The sequence below is a fragment of the Ruditapes philippinarum genome, unplaced genomic scaffold, assembly GCF_026571515.1.
Source record: "Ruditapes philippinarum isolate M1 unplaced genomic scaffold, ASM2657151v2 ctg370_1_1_1_1, whole genome shotgun sequence".
Taxonomy (NCBI): Eukaryota; Metazoa; Mollusca; class Bivalvia; order Venerida; family Veneridae; genus Ruditapes; species Ruditapes philippinarum.
Window position 1 is genome coordinate 234,894 of NW_026852008.1, and position 21,679 is coordinate 256,572.

The 21,679-nt window shown below is 31.1% G+C and overlaps 1 protein-coding gene across 3 annotated transcripts; it reads right to left on the bottom strand.

Annotated features, from left to right (window-relative positions):
- Positions 1 to 325: 325 nt before the first annotated feature.
- Positions 326 to 20,115, bottom strand: LOC132746232 (protein PERCC1-like). Of its 3 annotated transcripts, none has more exons than XM_060735321.1 (2): positions 20,012 to 20,115; positions 326 to 3,675 (listed from the first exon to the last, which is right to left on the bottom strand). In XM_060735321.1, exon 2 carries the CDS (start codon positions 3,627 to 3,629, stop codon positions 2,601 to 2,603), a length of 1,029 nt encoding a protein of 342 aa, XP_060591304.1. In that variant the 5' UTR covers positions 3,630 to 3,675; positions 20,012 to 20,115; the 3' UTR covers positions 326 to 2,600. The 3 variants fall into 3 exon arrangements, with proteins under 3 accessions (XP_060591304.1, XP_060591297.1, XP_060591312.1); XM_060735314.1 differs by lacking the exon at positions 20,012 to 20,115 and adding an exon at positions 11,212 to 11,752; XM_060735329.1 differs by lacking the exon at positions 20,012 to 20,115 and adding an exon at positions 8,357 to 8,414.
- Between the last annotated feature and the right edge of the window lie 1,564 nt (positions 20,116 to 21,679).

Genomic DNA, 21,679 nt, shown 5'->3' on the forward strand with positions numbered 1-21,679 from the left:
ACAAAGACCGGGACACAAAGAATTATTTATGTAATATATAGCATAATTTACTATTTTATTGCCATATTTATTCTCCAAAATTAACGGTGTAAATGATATTTCCTCATATATGCTGTTAAGCATTTTTGTGGATAGCAAGTACCTTAGGCAAGATAATATCTCTTGATTTCTACACTTAACAGTATTTCAGTACTGAGCAGCTGAAAAAAATTGTTTCTCAAATAACATTTTTAACCTATTTTTAAGTTGTAAAGTAACGTGACACACATACACGTATTTAGCAATTGCTACGTGGCAAAAAGTGGGAATAGGGAAGAAAAGAACGCGATTTTTCACCTTTTAATTATACATAAGACAAAACATATATTATGAACAGTAATTTTCAATACATGTGACACAATATTTACCCTGCTTACCCGAGACTTGAGTAATAACATAGAACGTATACAATAACACATGTTTCTCTCAAAATAAATCAAAGTCTGACACAATACAGTACTTATAATAGAAAAAAAAAATATTTCGGTTACAATGTAGAATTATTATTACTGAAAACAAATAGACAGCTGTTCACAACTGCAATGCAGTGATGCAGCAAAAATTATTAAGAAAAAAATATTAACGGATATATTATCCCTCTTTATCTCCTGAATACTGAACAAAATGAAGAGACGAAAAAGCATCCAGGGAAGTAAATCTTTTTTTTACGAACACGTTTTCACGAAATATGTTTATTACTTTGTTTTTAGTATTGTTTTTTGTTTTTGATTTTTTTTGGCATATATAGAATTTTTAAACATCAGAACCATATCAATAATATTTGTCCAATGGAATTTAATTTTTAAAAACAGTTAAACACATGAATAAAACAAAATTGCCTTTATTAAGACCTGATATACTATATACAGTTTCATTTATAACATATAACTTCATGTTAAAGAAGCGTTCACACAAAACATTCAGCGTTCTTAAAAAAGAGAGAAAAAACTTGTACTAATATATCTTTTAAATCAACCATTATGCCAATAATAAGTAAAACAACTTACACCTCTTATTCACTCTTTTGGGAAAGTTATCATTTACACATTGAAAAATAATCATAACATTTATCAATTGAAACTTACTTAATACAAAAAACAAAGGGTTATTTACAGTTCAGATCAGCTCTTCCGCGCCCAGGTACAAATGTACCAGCAACATAAAAACAACAACAACAACAACACCAACAACAGCAGCAGCATGGTATAAACAACACAGTTTAATTAATTTGTATCCATAAACAGCACCGATAATGGTAAAAGTAATATTTAAAAAAAAGAAAAATAATGTAAAATGTAATTAAATTTTTTGTATAGAATCAATTAATATTTCAGCACAAAACAAAAAAAAACCTCTTTTAACGGAAAATCCTTTGTCATATGCTTATATAACAGTCTCCGATAAAAGGCCTTTTTCCAAATGATTTTTTTTTTTAAATTACGGAGTTTTCCCAAAAATCTGAACTTAAACCTGCTTTTAGCTTCCCAAATTAGCAATTTTAGCGATAATTTTTCCCAAAATCAAGAGACTTTGGCCTCTTCCCAATTAAGTGAGAAAATCATTGAAAACAAATCTAGGAATATGTCGAAACATGCTTATTTTACATTTACAAAGACACAGCGTAGCAATTTTCAATATTTTCAAATATCAACTTTGAGCATGTCAATCTTTAGAATGCTCATATGTATAAGATATATATAAAGTTGGATATTTATCAGTTTCAGCTGTAAGCAAAAATCATTGAACACCTCATTTTATTGACGTTGAATTAATATCTTAATTGATAATACATGCACATATCAATAAAAAAAAAGCTTTGAACAAAATAATATCTACAATAGCACAAATTTATTTTGTTTTTCGTTTTGAAGTTTTCTTTTTTCATTATTTTTTTTTCATTCGATATGAAATCCAGTCAATATAATTTAAAGATGACAATGTAATATCTGTTAAAAAACCGATCAAATTATTGTAATCTATGCAAACCTTGTCTCATATTTATCAACATTTTAAAAATTAGAGATTAATTCTATGTATTGATACTTCTTTTGTTTCACTGTACTTCAAGCTTTATACAATTTAGTGCTTGCGTATTAGATAACGATGATCGTTTATACAATAATTTTTGTACAAGAGCTAACAGAACGTTTTAAAGCACGCTTAAGTCAAAGTTTGAATTTTATCCTTTTATCTTATGGCCATACAATAACACTTTAATCAATATAATTTAATGTCACTAAAATAATTTTTTCCCAATTTATTTCCCTACACAAGAAACTGTACTTGTCAACATTTAAAGTTTTAATGAACACACAACATTGTCTTTAATATCTCAAGTCACATTGACGTATGACAAATTAAAGTAATGACTAGTTATGTTTGCAATCCTGCGCCACTAACTTACATCTTCAACGACTTCAAGACTGCAATTCCCCTATGTATATAGACGAGCACTTGTGGAACACAGTATTGTAACAGTTTACCAATTACCCTAAACCTACTTACACATGATGTGTGCGTAGACATTTTGCATCTATGTAAATATATGGTGTCAGTTAACTTCAGACCGATTCTGGCGACATGCTTACTTCACTTGAAGACATGTCGCCACTAAATTCATTTCGATCAAGTCTCCAGCTTTCTAACAGATCACTGAAGTCTGGAGGGTTGTTCGATTGAAGCACAGAATTCCCGCCATTTTGTCTGGTTTCTCCAGAAGAGTTTGTTTGTTGGGAACCAGGCTCTTTCCAAAATGACGTCGGTAACTTTCTTGAATGCATTGGGGCAACACTATCGAATTTCTTTGAATCGGACTTAAGCCGTTTTAATTCTTTGGTGTGTTTTAATTTCTTGTCAGTCAAAAAATGCCGTAACCCATATTCGAATAATTCATTCAGAGGGCCTATACCTAATTTCTTATCAAATTTCCCAGTAAATGAACTTCTATTGTCCTTCTTTTCACTTACAGAGTTTGAAATATCAAGAAGAGGAGGAGATTTATTGCCACCGGTTTTCCCGTTTGCTTTATCCTCGCCGTGAACAATTTTCATTAGATCGGCGTAGTAAAGTTCTCTACCAGATTTTGTAGATTTCCATTTGTCTTCATATATATCGCAGGAATCGTCCTCTCCTTTCTTTCTTCCAAAAAATTTCTGAATATCGGTGCTAACCATAGTCGCGAAATTTAATAATTGTTTCGTCATATCCGGTTTTGGCTCCAACTCCATGTCAATATCTTCGAGGTCTTCAGAATAATGAGAATCGTGATCACTGAATTCATCGTCAATCATCGATTCGTTGGGAGCATCGAAACTTTCACTTTGCATAATGCTTGAATCATTGTTTTGATTTATATTATGCTGATGTTGATTTGTACTAGGAATAAATGATTCGACGGAATGATCAAGTTTCTTGATGACGGAAGTGTGTTGTGTGTGTTGAACGTGCTGTATCTCTTGTGACACCGGAAGTAAAGTATGAAGTGAGTTTCCGGGTGACATCCTGGCACCATGTGGTACAGACATTCCGCCGTTGTCATGGATACCGGAAAGCTGCCGGTTATACTGACCGTAACCCACCACGTCAATCATTAGTCAGTTGTGAAAGTTCACCAGATTCAATGTGGTTTCTTACAGCCTGAAAATATAAATCATTTCAATAGAAACATTTAAGATGAAGCATAAAATTGTATCGCTCATTGTGTGATAGTGGGTATATGTCTATACATGTTAAGGCAAAGCATACAAGCTTTAGATAAATCAAAAGTAATTATTTTGTTAAATTCTATGCTATAATGTATATTTTTTGCAAATATTTTATTCACTTCCTTCATTTATTTGAAATCAATATGAAAATCAATAAATAATCTATGCTAGGAATCTTTGTTAATATTCAAAAACGAATTAAGCTATTTAAGAATTTTTTATTTCTTTATCTACGTGATACCTTTTCTATACAAAGGTAACTTGAGTATAACAGAAAAGAAAATTGAAAATACAATAGAATTTAAGTGCATATGTCATTCTCCGATTCTTTTTTTATTCAAAGATTAGGCTAAATATTATAAGAGTTTAACTGCATTGTTTTATTACTTTTCAGTGTACGGTTTTTATTGCGAACCTTCCCACATTCGTAACCCGTCATATTTCCGTATTTAAGCAATTTAAAATGCCAGCTTGCCAACGTTAAAAGGAGTGGACAAAATTGGCAGTGGTCGTAAAACCGGAACCTATAACGTTTTTAATAAGCTTATAGGCCTGTAAAATGTATCGCTATCAAAACAAACTTGTGTGGAGCATTTGTTTAAGTCTGATAATAGTCATCGTGTTTGGCTATTAAAATACTGTTGCTAGACACCTATATAGAGTTTGTCAACTCAGGAAAATTGACATTAAGAACCACAGGTTTTCTACTATGGGAAAGATTCTCTCAATTTTGATGATAACTTCCATTTAAAAAGTAAAGCCGATAAAAGTTTCATTGTATATATGTCAACGCGTGATTTATTCTTTGACACTTGAATGCTTTTAAGCTTTTTGAGATTACCGATTATTTTCATTGACAACGAGCTCAAGCCGTATTGATATGGAGCTAAAATCTTACCCATCAAATTTATCAAAATTTTACACCGTCGCTCGATAATATGCATAATTCTGATAAAAAGATCTCGTATTGTTTAGATTGTATGGGAAAACTTTGGATGAAATCAGCAATTCTAATTTTCATTAAATCCGTACCATTTATATTCCTCCAAAGAATTTCTACAAATCTCATTATTGTTACGCTCGCTTTTAATTAAAGTTTCTATGTAGGATGATATTGTAAACACAAACTGTTTACATTGTTGCTTCATAACTTGGCTGGCGTGCTCATCTAGCAATTTCGTTCCTAGATACCGTGTGTCTCATGCAGGGCATCACGACTGGTTACAATATTAATATTAAGATAGTTCAATTAATAATTCCTCAATGTCAAAATTTATTCCGCAATGCGTGAAATTCATAATTAACTTTCATGAAATTTACATCAATCTCTTATGAATTTTACATCAAATTCTTATAAATGAGTAAATGAAGATAATATATTAAGTCGCATTTAATCTGATATGTTTATTAAATGCTACTATGTCATCTAATTAATAACTTTATATTTTTGACTTCTTTGTATACAGGATCTTTATAAGCAATACATTTTATTTTCAGTTTAGTTCTTTACATGCATTGTATATGCATTAAATTTGCAAGAGGTTACACCAAATGAGGTCTTTTCAAGTTCAATAATTTAGAAAGCTCTATTACATGACCAAGAGAAAGAAACAAACACCCAACTGCAATAAGATGTGTACCATTAGCAGTTTTGTATTTTCTAAAGTAACCTTAGCCAAAATCATATGGCATGCTCGTATTTATACTTGGCATATTGGTAGCATTTCTACTAATTCTGACGGGAGATTATAAGAGTTTCATAGCAATCGGTAATGTCGCACACCATAATATTTTTGGAAATGCCAGTACATTGTTTTTTTATGTTTCATTTTTCTATTGATCAATTATGATCTCCAATTTTCAAAAGAATTTTTATTTAAGACTGAAGAAATAATGGAATGCAACCACAGAATTTTTAATACAAAATAAAGGATATCCATAAGCTGTCTATGTGTATGAAAAGCAAAACTTCTTGGAAGATAAATGAAATAATTTTCTACAGTATATTAAATCAAATGATTTTTGCACAATTTAACCATTAACCATGCTAAATATCTTAATTGAAATTTTCCATATTTCAGTATGTACAAAACTATTCATATTTTTTCCAATCGAAATTTCAAAACATTTAGACTCTGAATAGATACCAGTGTACACGGTGATTAGACGGCAAAGTTGGTAGGCTGATCTTGGCCCGCACTGGTGGCATGGGCATAAGACTCAGTTAGCAGGCCAAGGATTAAAGAACGCATAAACAATAGTATGTTTTTTTTCTTCATTAAAGTACACAAAACATAACAAATGTTAAGCAATTGAAAAATTGTCAGACAATACAATACATTATTTAACAAATAATACATGGCCTTGAGGGCAATATGCAAGTTTACGGACTGATTGGTCAAACTGAGGAAGGTATATGGCCCGAAGCGCAGCTTCGCAGTATATATTATACCGAATCTAAGTATATGTTAGTGTTCATCCGTGCTGTTCTACAGAAATTAGAAACTTCGACGGGAGCGATAGCGACAGGAGAATGTTTCTAATTTCTGTAGAACAGCTACGGATGAATACTAACATATTTAGTGTCAAACTTTATTTGGCCTCATAATCACTCACTTTATTACGTCACTATGCCGTTCTATGAAGTACTATGAAAAATAGAAGTCGACTATGAACGGAATTCGATATAGTATCGACTTTTGTTCTTCTATGAAAATTAACGCACAGAATTTTTAAGAAATACAGTGTTTTCATTGGATGACAAATAAAGTTGGACACTAAATCCTCTTATCCCTTTTGTTGCTGACATTTTTACTATAATTTACTTTCAAATAATAATTTATTTGGTTAGTGTGTGAACCCTAGTCGGAATAATTATTTTCAAGCGATACAGCAAAAAAAATCATGCTCTTCTTTTGTTATTCAATTTTTGTTAATCAAATTAAACAGGCAAAAAACCCCGAACTTTAAGATTTAATATGACGTCATCCAGTCCATATAAGTATTATGGACCGCCCCCGGTCTGTATGCGGTTTATGGACCGGATGACGTCATATTAAATATAGAAGGGTGTATGCAAATGAGGTATAATATTTGCAATGAAAGTCTGCTGTCCCAAAATACAAACAATAAGGAATCAAACATATGACAATGTATGGCATGGCTATAGTAAATACATATATATATTATGGCAATGTTGAAAAATGAATTGCAAAAGAAATTTGTTTTACATACTAATAGGTATATTGCACATGCATTATTTTAATGTACCTTTTTTGTTAATGCTGTATAAAGTTTGAGTGCATTTACTAAAAAAATGAAAGTGAATAAATGCTGTCATTGTATTAAATAACTATTCGCTAAAAACTATAGGTGTCCAGTCTCTCTACTATACACTGGACATATAAGAAGAAAATGCATTTTGTTTTCAATTGCATATACATCTCGTTTAAGGCATATCTGACAGATTTCTGTTTTATATGACGTCCTCTTTTGATTATAAGAGAGTGGCTAGAACAGCGAAGTTTGACAGTGTGTGTTTTTGTTTATAATTTAGCGGTAGTTATAGACAAGTATCGTTCTGGATTTAAATTTAGAGTATTTTGTAAAGTTTATGTGTTAATGTCTAAGAAGATGACTTAATGGCTGCTAGTATTGATTGTGAGGACAATCTTTAAATCAGACACGAAATTAAAGAAAATATATAGATAATTTTCAATTCTTGATAGTGAAATGTAATGCGAAATAAGCACTTGTAGGGGCTCTACATTGACACTCAAACATTAAGCTTTTGGAGAGCCAAACTGCTTTCTAACGACAGATTTACTCCAAGAACAATTTTTATGAACACCTATTACGGCAAATGATTTTGCGACTTTAAAAAATGATGACTCATGATGATAATGCGAATTTTTATTATTATTTTTTCAAAGCAAGTCAGAACAAATGAAAATAGTGACGTTTTGACGATTTTATCATACTTTACTATACAAAGCTATTTGCATTAGAAGCTGTCGCGCAAATATACTTCATGTTTCCACAATACAGGTTTTCTTATCAATCTGAGAAAACAAACCTTATATGCAATTAAGACTTTTTGATTATGGATATAACTGTTTAACGATAGCCTTATCTGTTATTGATAGCTGCCATTTCACCGTATCAAAAGTTGCCCAAAACATGGCATATTGTTTATTTATTTTACGAAACGGTTTTCAATATAGTTCCAAAATGTTTGAATAAACTGAGTGTATGATATATATTGTACGTTATGTTTCACCTGCGACAAGATATAATGGAATGATTGCAAAAAGAAACTATTTTTTTATTAATTATTAATTTTACTACGCCTCATTGTTTTCCCATTTAATAATAACACAAATTAATAACTATTTGCAGTGTTTTATCCGTGCTTTAACTTTGTCTTTGTAATTGTGTAAAAGTAATCATAAAAGAACCATATTTGAATTTTTTCAAACACGCAGCGATTTCTTTTAGTATCTCTCATTCATAATCGTGATTTTAGGACGATTTATATCCCAGAGATGAATTGAAAATAACTTACTGCAATATCTCATATAAATTAGATTCAAGTATACAAAAAGAAAACCCACCATAATTAAGTTCTCAAGATTGCTGTAATAGTCAACCGTCTTTTGCGCTAAATTTACAGTGAGTGTTTGTTGATAGTGAACTAAGAAATTTAAATTACACCTGTTTCACACCTGCATACTCGCTGATAATCTTTGATATCCTTTCGACATTTGCACTATTCAGAACATATTCACATCTTAGAAACAGTTGGAAGTGTCACTATACTAATCAACCAGACAGCTGACACAGTGCTCAACTTGATTCAATCATCTTCAACGGAAACCACTGCGTTGGCCGTGGTTAGGCAAGACTTAACATGTGTATCCAAGACCAATGATAAAATGGTTTATGAAAAATAATAGTGTGAAAGATAATTTAATTTCAAGACTGAAAAAAAGCTATGAAACTTATTGCGTTGCACAAGTACATCGCATTTTCATTAAACCTTATTCCTCATAAACGTAAAACTACATGTCTGCTTGCATTCAAAAATAGCCATGTTAGAGACTGATTAACCCTTATGAGAAACCTATTGTTCTAGTTAGTTCAATATTTGATGCTGAAATTCCAATATGTTTCATTATGCTAATTCATTAAAGGAAAGAATGATTAAGCAAAGCTTCATCGGTTACTTGTTTGTTTGTAAGTAAAACACTGATGAAATATTGTCTACAATTCCTAAAAGATGTGTTGTCATTGTAAAATATATTCCAATAATATTTATGTACAGCATTTGCAAATGGAAATATCTTTCTATCTCTAATTATAACTTAATATTTCACATTATTGTACATATGTATATCAAAAAGCCAATCACAAATGAATGGTCAGTGACAGTTAGTAACAGAATGAAACGGGAAAATTTCCAAGTTTAGGGGAAAACTAAAGCTAAACGATTTTAGGATATAACATCGCCATCAAAGTTAATTTTTAACAAAAACTTTGATATATATTTAACTAATTTGACTTTTTTTATATCAATTTTGATTGTTATTATTTAATATATATAGATATCTGGATTGGCGTCGCTTTTAAAACGAATACCTCTTGAATTTATTATCTCTGCCAGAAAGTTTCACTCGTACTCGTACCAATAAAGCCCAAAAGCGACGTTTGCTTGTGCCTGTTGATTTTTTATTTAATCGTTGCAAATTATATATATATATTGAATGTTATTTGGTGCACTGTGCATTACATAATTTTGTTTTAAAACTTCACTAAATATACTTATTTAAAATGAAGATAGTATCACCAAACAAACAAAACCCGTATCTGACACTTGATAATTTACACAATTTTTCTATTATGTAAGCCAAAAACAAACATGATATGCGCGTAATGAAAATGAAAATATATATTGATAGGAAGAGATAAAACCCGTCAGCTACTCGTCCGTTATCAAGAAATGCTCGTCAGGTGCCCAGATAAACATGGTCACATCACAGATAGCTTTTAAAACTTAATGCATATGGACATATATCAATGCAATATTTCACATAAAACAACGCTTTTTTCAATCGAATACTTGAAACAAACATAGATACACTTCAAGTTAAAACGTATTTACGAAATATATCTAAATCGTGTAACAAAGGTCGAATTTGTCAAATCTTTTATTGCTCGTCAGTATTTCAGATGTGCATATTTCGAATTGTCGTTCACCAATTTTAGTCGATTTCTGTTTCACTTTATAACGAACAAAAGCAAACAATTAACTCAGTAAATAAGGGAAAACTGTGGAGAGCAAATAAACTATAATTTTTTTTTTCAACGCAGACTATATATACAGTGCTAAAGCAGATGCTTTAATGTTGCAACATTTAAGGCTGGAGAAAGTTTTTTCCAGGTGCTTTGTAACTGTTTTATTCTAACATGTGTACTACATGTTGTAACAGCAATATAGGTCTGGTAGATTGAATAAATGTTTTAGAACATAAAATGCAATTTACTTAATAAGAATATTCAATGATAGCTAAAAATACGACCTAGTAGCCTCAAGTCACACAAATATATACTACAAAGGCGAGTATTACTATATTTCTATATTTATATCTATATACTACAAAGGCGAGTAATACTATATTTCTATATTTATATCTCATATAAATCATTTGTAACATGCGCTTAAATGACATGATCATGTCCACCAATATAATTATTATTAAAAACTATGTTACAGAATTCTTTGTAATAAATTAAGAAAGTGTCTGTTGTTTTTCTTTATTTTATTTTTAAGTATTTATAACCATACGGTACCCATCTCATACTGAATATAAAAACATACACTTATATGGTTATTTTATCAAAATCATGTAAAGTTATGAGCGAAGTGAAAGTCTGACTCAATAGCTCGACCGCAAAGTTCTCAAAACAACATGCATCTTCTATACATATACATGCACAAGTAAAACGAAAGTAACGCGACAGTTCGTGGCCACAGGTTAGAGACCCGGTATCTACGTAATTTTTTATCCCTTGAAATCAGTTTAAACCCTCTAAATTATCAATGTGCATTAAAAAAAGTATATTTATCTATAATAGGTGTATTCGGTGAGGTTGTTTTTATCATATCTATATACGTATATCAAAAAATTGTAGCGTTATTGCACTGTAAGCTTCAAAACATAATAACAGTAATTGAGAAACCCTTCTTGAATACAATAACATACAATGTATATGCGTTTTATTCATATTCATCTGAAATAAAGTAATTTAATTGATTAGAGATAAGGACATATACGTTTGAAGTCACCAGCATAAATCGATTTCAGTACACATTTAGCTGGTCACGTTCAAAACAAGAAATGAAATTGAGATTATACAAGAAATAATATCGAGAGTATTTAAACAAGAAGACTTCTATAAGTACACTTACTTTGAAGTTAACTACTCAGTAAAATACAACACACGAGATATTCACATTATCTCCATTAAGTTTATTCTATAACTTGTCTAAATACAGCCTCTATTCCATATCTCTCTCTCCACATATCATCTATTTTCTTCTCATTTTATTTCCTTTAAGCAAAGTTGTATTAAACATGTAAATTTTTATCCTGTCACTTTTCCTTGATCTATAGCCGTAAGTTTGATTTCCAATTTCACTCGAGTAACACTCCAATCTATAGAGTTAGGTCTTATTCGCAAATAGTTCAATGTTTAATTTAGAGATGTGTTATCTGCCAAGCTCATTTATCAAAATATTGTCATTTTCTCACCTAAAGGGGGTGGTGATAAACCAGAGTACTATCCAATCACATTTGAGATAAGTTAATCATAATTTAACATGAATATTCAATAGACGGATACGAATTGTATCTAGAGGAACAAATAAAAGTTGTGTTCAAAACAACCGTGCACAAGAGATTTCCATTACTAAAAGTCAACTTAAGATAAGAAGTGACAGTGTAATCTCGCTGTATTGACCAGTTTAGTTTTCAGCTAAACTATAATGGAAAACCTATACCTGATGGAGTGACATCGCTGTTTTATCAACGTATTATCACAGACGCTTGTGGTTTGGAGCTCAAAACGCCTTTAAAATCCAAATAAAATGCATATTTGTCAATCCCAGGACATGTACTGATCATATATATCAAAAAATCTTAATATATGCCGTTTTGAAAAAAAATCATATTTCAACAACTATAATAATACACAAGATAAAAATGTTCGCCGGAAAAAATCCGCACCCCTACCATCATAATCATCATGTATTTTAATCCATTTCCAATATTTTCACATAATCCTTTGGTCTATCGACACAGAAGATATAATTCTTCACGATGATGGTCAATTTTAAACAAAAACGGTAATATAAACAACGCAACAGCCGAAATAAACATCAATATTATCGCCGTTTTTTTCCAACGACAAAATCTTTCGATAAATTCAATGGACCAGACGGCTATGAACGAAGCTATCCGATTATGTGGTTCCCAAACTTAAAAGCGCTGCGCATTTTGCACACGGCAAAGCTGGGGCCACATAATCGGATAGCTTCGTTCATAGCCGTCTGGTCCATTGAATTTATCGAAAGATTTTGTCGTTGGAAAAAAACAGCGATAATATTGATGTTTATTTCGGCTGTTGCGTTGTTTATATTACCGTTTTTGTTTAAAATTGACCATCATCGTGAAGAATTATATCTTCTGTGTCGATAGACCAAAGGATTATGTGAAAATATTGGAAATGGATTAAAATACATGGTGATTATGACGGTAGGGGTGCGGATTTTTTCCGGCGAACATTTTTATCTTGTGTATTATTATAGTTGTTGAAATATGATTTTTTTTCAAAACGGCATATATTAAGATTTTTTGATATATATGATCAGTACATGTCCTGGGATTGACAAATATGCATTTTATTTGGATTTTAAAGGCGTTTTGAGCTCCAAACCACAAGCGTCTGTGCGTATTATGTAATCAATATAATACAATAACAAATGTAAAAAAATTGAGCTGTGTAATATTATTTGTATAGATATTACTGATAGGATATATAGACAAATGAACTTTATCTGTATCTATATCAATCCTGCCAAGCACGTGACTATGACATACACATATTTCCTATCTATACACGGGTAATTCATGGAAATTAAATAGTACTAAACATGTACATGTCAATAAAAATTATAATTTTCTTCCTTTAAAATTTATCCGTAATCGTTGATAATCATTTTACAAAATTGTGCATACCGAGAATGGGTACTGAAAGAACAATGACTCGAGTTATAAAGCGTAAATTGTACGATACAGTTTTCGTAAAAGCAAAAAGACATAATGAAAACTGAAATACTTTAAGAGAAAAGAGGGTTTTCTAGTTATTTGCCCTTGAATTTGAATTATTTTTACCTTATTTTTGTGCTTCTCATATAGCTGGCTTCCTTTCAAGTGATTGTGTAAAATTTCAAATATTGGTAAAGAGTAGCTTGTTTATTTTTTTTCTTCTTCACTTAAACGCAGATGCCAATTTTTCAAAAAAGGCAGGCCTACATTTTATTTTTCTAAAAAATCGGTCTGTTTACTTAAACTGAAAAAAAAGAGAATACCAATGCTAAATGACATTCTATGAAATGTTGTCTTGCGACAAATGATCAGACATGCGCGGAAGTTGTGCTTGCCCTTGTGACAACAATTTAAATTCAAGGGCATATGACTCGAGTCTGAGATAAGATTGGTGACCCCATTTTTTCTTTCGCCTAGAATGTTTCTGTTATCATATTCTAAGATCATGGAAATTTGAAATAAATTCTATTATACAGTTTTCATTTTGCTTAGATGTCTATACTAAAACTAGTTTACGCCCAAAGCCTCTTTTTATCTGAACAGCAAAATTCATCTACACATTAATATATCAAATGAAGGTCAGAATTTAGATTGTTTTAATACCGCAATAATAAAATATAGACTTGAGAATATATATACATATAGTGTGCTTTAGTGAAAGAGGCTTTGGTAAAGTTAATTGCTAACATCCGGAAAGGTGTTTCAAATGGTATAACAAATCACAAACTAAACTTCTTTCTATCCTGTAATGCTTAATTATAGATATCTCTTATAAACCGAATACAATTTTACCGGTTAGTATCAAGAACGGACACAGTGGTCTAGTGGTGTTTATATGTTGGATTTGAAGTGACACTACCACTGTAATTGTCATATGGCGACTTTGCACTCATGTCATACAGGCACGATCGGGCACCTGAGAAGAACCACCGACGTTCCGTAAGCTAGCCGGATGGCTTCCTCACAATATAAAAGTAAAAGTCCCTGGTCGGATTTGGACAGGGATTTGAACCTACAGCAAGTGGTTTAAAGTCAACAACCTATACCACTCGACCACGAACGCCCCTGTGGTCTACCGGTAATACTATTACTAATTACGGTAACAAGTCCGATATCCCGCTACTCCAACTAAGATAACTATTAAATAAGCCCCTTCCGGGTGAGAATTTGATATACCGAGATCCCGTTAAATGGTCCTTTACACCTTGCATGTTGAAAACCAGACCAAATATTGCTTTTTTTGAAACGGTATAATCTGTAACTTTAAGTCACATTTTAAGCCAAAAAATGAATACAGTTTTCATTCGTTAGAAAATGTAAATACACGTGTGTGTTTTAAAATGTTATAATAATTGATTAAGAGTATGCAAGGTGCTTATTCCCCGGTTGTGACAATGTTCGTCATAAAAATAGCAAAATGAGAACATGTAGAATTTTAACTTCAACAGCAAATAACTAAAACCCAACATAAAAATTAAAAAATTAAAATATGACTCAGCTATATAAATGGCTACAAAGTCACAACATCAGTCCGGAACATTTCTTTTTTTATTATTTTGGCAACATCATCAACATTTAACATTTTAGCATAATGCATTTAAATGGTCCCATTGGCCTCTCTGACATCATGTAATCATGTATATATCAAAAATAACATAAAAGTCACATTCAGTGAATTCAAACCAATTCAATGGCAATTTAATACTATCTAAAGACATTTGTGACATGTCCGGAGTCCGTACTCTCAGTGCTCGAAAGGGCGGATGGACCTTTATTAAGCTCAGAACATACATACTTTTTGGATACAGTAACAGGACACTGACAATAAAAACCTTTTCTTTTGAGAACTGAAAATGATAGAATTTTTGGGGACTTAAAACGTCTTTAAAAATAATGAAACTAGATGAACTAACATTCTCCTTCATTGTGTCGGTAGAGACTGTCAGTAAATATTAGTCCGTATAAAAGTAGTGTCAAACGATGTAGAACTTTTTCTTCACACTTCCCTATCGGCCTATTAGCCGGTCAAATGCAGATCCTCGAGGTATATTTGTGACAGCATCTGTCGGCCAAGTCCCCGTAAAGTTTTAACATTTTCGGGACATATAACATGTTCGCAATATCATGTTGAGCTTAAGCCGCTTCTAGGTGGAGTGGATGGTAGCTTGCAATCCTATAAGTTGATATTGAAGTTTTTAAGATTCTTTAGGGATTCTTGTTTAATTCTATTTTGTTAAGAATATGTTCTTCCTTTATTTCACCCAGTCTTGTGCATACCAGTTTTATATGTAATATAACTACATGTAATAGTAAGAATATTATCATATTGTATAAGCGTAAATGCGTGTAATTTTATAAATATTAAAAAGTTTAAACGTTTTTATATTTCTCATGCGATTATTTCAGGTCCGTCCAACTGAGGAGAAGCCAAAACCAGCAAATTGTCACCTTTAGAAATCAAAGTTATAGGCCAAAATATTTGTTCAGTAAAAAAAAGAAAAATAATCCAATGCTCAAAGCAAGCGATAAGAGCATATCATTTCATTTTTTTAGTACCAAAACGGATCATTTAAGGTTTTTGCATTTTTCGTCACGGTGACAAGACTTTTGACATACATATTTTAAGCAGCTACTTGCTCCAATGACTAATAAATTGAACATAAGAAGCGTTGTGTTATTAAAATAGGGATGTTTTTCGTCAAATAAATCGCCGATTCTGTTGCATGGTCCAATATTGCCAAATGTGTGCTGCTGCGACCCTTTTTTAAAGGGCAATGTGATTTAGAGCCATATATATCGACAAAATTGCATGACAATTACCTAAACATGGACAGAGAAAGTTAAGTGATACTGTTCTATTTAAAGTCATGGGAGCATTATAAAACCACTACAATTTTAGGTCTATAAACAAGTTAAGACCGAGTTAAAATGTAAACAGAATTTTAAAAAAAATCTTTTTAGGAGTCATTCTGCAACTGAAAAACAATGATTTTTTCCATTCTTTTCGCAGTATATTGCATACATTTACCAATATTAAGAAATATGATAAATATAATTTTAGCAATGTCATTTTCACTAATGTAACAAATATGAGGCTGTCACAGAACTATAAATAGAACAGAGTAGAGCAGAATAGAATTGTGAGTCAAGCTTGCTTACGGAACGTCGGTGGTTCTACTCAAGGCCCGTTCGTGCCTGAAAAAAGTGCACGGAGTGGCACCTTAGGTGTTCCTCCACCAGTAAATAGGCAAGTATACTAAATATTAACAGAAAAACTGTCGATAATCACCCGTAATAAGTGTCTCAACCTCAGAAGAACTTTTTTTTGGCTTATTTGATAGATAAAATAAAGCATTAACATGTTATACATTTATTACTTTTCATATACAGTATAGTTACATGTACTTATAGATACAGTGCGATTTAAGTCATGACCAGGATCTTTAAAAATGCACTAAATTAATGAAAATTATATTGGCCATGATAAAACTATTATATTAAATTTAGGTTCTTGCTCATACCAAATACAACATACAACATAGTTGTATCTTTTTCTCTCTTTTAATTCTATTTTTATATATAGTAGATTACAGAATAGAGCTTATTAAAAAGGCAATTTATTTGAAAGGCCAATTCATTGATAAGGTCAATTTCATTTGATTTGATTTGATTTGATTTATTTATTTATTTATTTATTTAGTATGTCGTAAGTATACACGGAAATATATACATGTATTGTAAGTGTATTTCTTACACCAACTTTAATGGTTTCAGATTATCTACTGATAACTATAAGCACAACAAAATTGTTTGAGAGAAACAATATATGAACGGGTTATGCCTCAAGTGCTTCCTTGTGTTAGGTATTGCAACTAAAATATGTAAAACTAGAATGATAAACGAAATCTATTAGAATAATTGAATACAATAGAAGTTGTATGTCACACGAGGTACAATTTCCCAATTTTAAGATCACCATATCCACCATTCTCTCCGTTTTATTACTTTTCAGTGTTGATTTTTTCGAATGAATTTATTATTCTATGAAATTATTATGGTAACCAACGTACGACATTTGTTTTGTATAAATAGGTGAACATAATAAAAATGTTGAATAAATATTAAGTATTACAGTGGCACAATTTCCGATTAAACCTTGAGGGGGTCTCTAATATTATACGGACATATCCGGAGACAAAACATGCTAATCCGAGCTTATCTCGGCTACGTTTGGTTATTGAACACGGAGAATATTTTCGATATATCTACTTCTGGACTAAATAATTTACTTAGAGACAAATCATCGCCGGTAAAAGTAAAAATGTGTGAACAATCACTTACGAATGATTATTAAATCTGTGTTTTTGATACTTCTTTTAATTTTAAGTATATTGCTTAAATGTGTTTCTTATTTTTATCAAGAATAAGCCATGCAAACACGGTTTTCGGGTACAAATTGTTATAGCAGCTTTCAAATCAATGATAAACACGCACGGACACACGCACGCACACACAAACATTTTAAAGGTTGACTATTTCTATTTTTATTGATATCACGTATAACTAGCTCTTGTTATTTTGTTACACATGAGCATACAATGCGACAATTTATTTAAAGCTGTCTTTTTGTTCTTCACAATAAAAAATTTCAATGTATTCTAGATACATAAAAATTACGAGCAGTGTTTTTAAGATATAATGATATAAAACAACAACAACAACTACAACAACAACAACAACAACAACAACAATAATAATAATAATAATACATTAAATAATAATAATTATAATATTTTTTCTACAATTGCTGTTTATCATTATTATTGGAAATTTTGTATTTTAAATGTATGGATCTATGGAAAATTTAAAAAAAAATACAAAAAACTGGCCTGGCTAAAAATATTATAAATAATTGGATATATTTTAAATAAAATTGTCGTCGTGGAACATCCTGCCGTTTTCTTTGTACATTTTATGTTATAGTTCTTTATAATAAACTAGTAAATCTAAACGTTTCTAACATTATCATAAAGTACATGTTTGAGGTATATAATGAAATTGTTATTGTCGAAGTGCCGTGATGTCTTGTTTTTGGCAATTATGTATTTTACTAGACCTGATTCCACGCGAAGTATAGTGCGATCCTAGTATAAAAATATAAGTTCCAGGTTAATCTTACAATAATCCTACTCTATTTTTTTTTTCAAATGACAACATAAAATATGGTTTTACACACGGCTTTTTATTGTTAGTAATAATTAAATATTTATAATATTATAATAACATACCGAATAATTTTTAGGCATCAGACAGAATGTTAATTTTAGTGATGGTTTTAATTATTCCTACAGATGTCGATACAAATTTTTCAAGACAGAACACTTGTGTTTGTAGACATTTTACTATTGTTATTATTTTTACTATTCTACTATTCTGTAAGTTGCTTACAGGGGTGGATGAAAATGCTTGAAATCATGAAACCAAAAATAAAAACAAAAGTTAAAATTAATACAGGCAGGCAGTATCAATAAATACTGACATTGATAATACTTCATCTAATTTATTGAAATAATATTTCAAGAAAGCGTGCAGATGCTAAAATGATTTTCGCTATTCTATATCCTAAGATATATTATATACAGTACAAGGAATTATTAATTATTATTACATTGTACCACATTATTGATTAAAACAAAAGAATGCAAATTTATTAGGCATAAAAATTATTAATTGTATATGGACATATAAAGTCTGGCGAACGGGCATTTTTTTTTAAAAATTTCAATCATATTATCATTGACAACATGTTTTATAGAAAAACATGAACTAAGTTTGCATTGTGAGTAATTTGTCTAGTTTAATTAGATCGTCGTATCTTAGTCTTTCCTGATATTAAGTTGTCCACCTAATTTAAAGATTTACAGCTATTCACTTGACCACACTGGACATACTATTTAAATATCATTAAAAGTGCTTGGTCATTTTAAGGCAATGATAACATTTATTTTGGCACTTCATTTATCTATGAAATTGGAATAATCCTTAAGTTTTATCAGGCAAGTTTGACACCACAAGAATAGCGTGATGATTTTGCTATCTTGGTTTATAAAGAAGATACATCAATATATTGTTGGTAGGTATCTAGGTCCTGTCAATCAACAGAGTCACTATTGACGGATCTCCGTGGCTGCTTTGTCCCGCTGTGAAATGGTATTCGAGTTTGTAACTAAGTAAGAACATCTACTCATTATATCTGTGAGGTTTCTCGTGCGATGGAATGCGATGAATACAACATGTTGTGAATTGCCCAAAAATTTATCAAACTAAGAAATTCCGATCGTGAGTTTTGATGTGACAACCTCTTGAGTCATACTTATTTTGATTCTTTTTTATTTCAGTATTTCCGCAGAGAAGACTTAGTATCTAACATTTATTATGTAAAAAGCAAAGAAACTCTTAATTCGAATGAGATTTTATTTTATCCTCCGATATTTTGGAATTCTTTTTCCGGAAACTGAAAAGCAACCATATTTTGGTGAAAATTGACTATCGGAAAAAATCCTTACTACCTATTTTGTTCAACATGTAGTTCATTATCATAAAATGAATTTTATTTTATTCATTTTTTCATTTTTTTTTATATTTTCAGAGAAAATATATACGTTGATTTATTAATCTTAATAAGATTGTAACGAAGTGTACGCGCATTTACATTTCATTTCTAAAATCACTTCAGCGTCCGAACATTTTAAAAATGTCAGTGTATGCGCACACCGCGTGAAAGTACACAAAATGCTTCGGCGACAATGAAGGGCAATAAAACGTTAAATCATCAGTTAAAATCAAAATGTGGATTGAAAAAATACATATAAAGATACTTACACTAGTAACAGAGATAATGATCCAAAAATCCAAAAACAAAAGTGAAGCAATTGGGACAAGCGAGGTTGTTATCTAAAGTTGGCTGTGAGTGATGGAGGGCGGTGCTAGAATTGTTGTTATCTCTACTGGTTACAGGTCACTCATAACAATCAGAAAATAGACCAAGTCATCAAACAAATGCAACCGTTCTGGAATATTTTGCTCATAATCGGAATAAGTAAGATTATCAAAACTAGCATAAAATTGTCTGTTTGTAAAAAGCTTTTCATGAGCATTGACGTAAATTGCTCCGTGACATATCACAAACAAGGAAAGCTTTCTCTAAAAAAAAAGGTGAAAAGAAAGGAAAATAAGACTTTCCCACAAAACAGCATTTAAAACAAATATCTAGTTAATTTTCCGGCAAAAAAACACAGGGGTAATGAGGAAATATGGTTGTTGACAAACCTTTCGTCTTAAATACATTATTATTATATGAACAGGAAAGAACAGAACAGCCTATTTCAAAATAATAAATTGAAATTGCATCTACACATGTCATTCGGCAATGTTTCTGGGAAGTCTTCAAGATAGCAAGATACCAAGTAGGTAAACCCTGAGCCTTTTTTAAAGGCAAAAAAAGTTCTTCACCATTTTTCAAAGTAAAAGAAAACTGAATTTTATGCTTCTTTGAGGGAATTGGAAATAAATAAACCACTCACGGCTTGTTCTTTTGACTCATATCTTTTGACTTAATAAGCAGACCGGAACTAACTGACTCTTTCTGACTACAAATAGGATCAATGCAAGGATCGCATGTTCGATACTTACTGCACTGTATATATACTCACACTGTATTTGATGAGACTGAAAACTTAGATCCTGAGTGATATTGTTTAGGACCTTGTACATTAAAGAAACCGGTTGTTTCTGGAACTGAGAAATATCTTAAGTTGCCCATATGGGTCTGACGAAAGCAACATAAAAAGAAACTATCTTATGATTACTTTGTATTGTCAAAATACCTTGTGATATGGTATGAATTGTATAAAGTATTTTTGATGACAGTGGACGATGAATGACTAACGAGTATGGCGTGGGAAGACCAACATCCAGCGACAAAAATCACACATTTGGGCATTCCCTGCTCCTGTGAATTATAAACATCACAACCAATAACAAGTGAAGAAATAAACTAAATCTATGTATATAAAAAGATATTTTTGAAAATTTCAAATACTGGTTTATTAAACAACACATTCATAGATTCTATAGCTGCCTCTGTGTCTTAATCATATCAGACAATCATTCCACTCAACTAGAGTTTCATTAAAAGTAAAAAGAAATACACATGTTCTATCTTTATGATTGCCTATAAGCGTTATTGCTTTAACGATAATAATTATGTTAATGAGTGTATGCCATCAATACAGAATAGAAAAACTGACTCAATCAAGCTTGCAGATCTGTAATGTATGGCCAGAATCTAAACTTTTAGCAACTCATTTTCGACATTTGATATTGAAACATTTATCACTAACTATCACCAAAGGGAGGCACATTCTCCATGTTAAAATAATGCCAAATTTGTATTAAAATCGTGGGAAAACTCGTATTTCTCAATTCCATTGGCTTTGCGGTTAAAACCGGATAATATCTAGAACATGTCTTCTTTCGTATGGAGTTTTA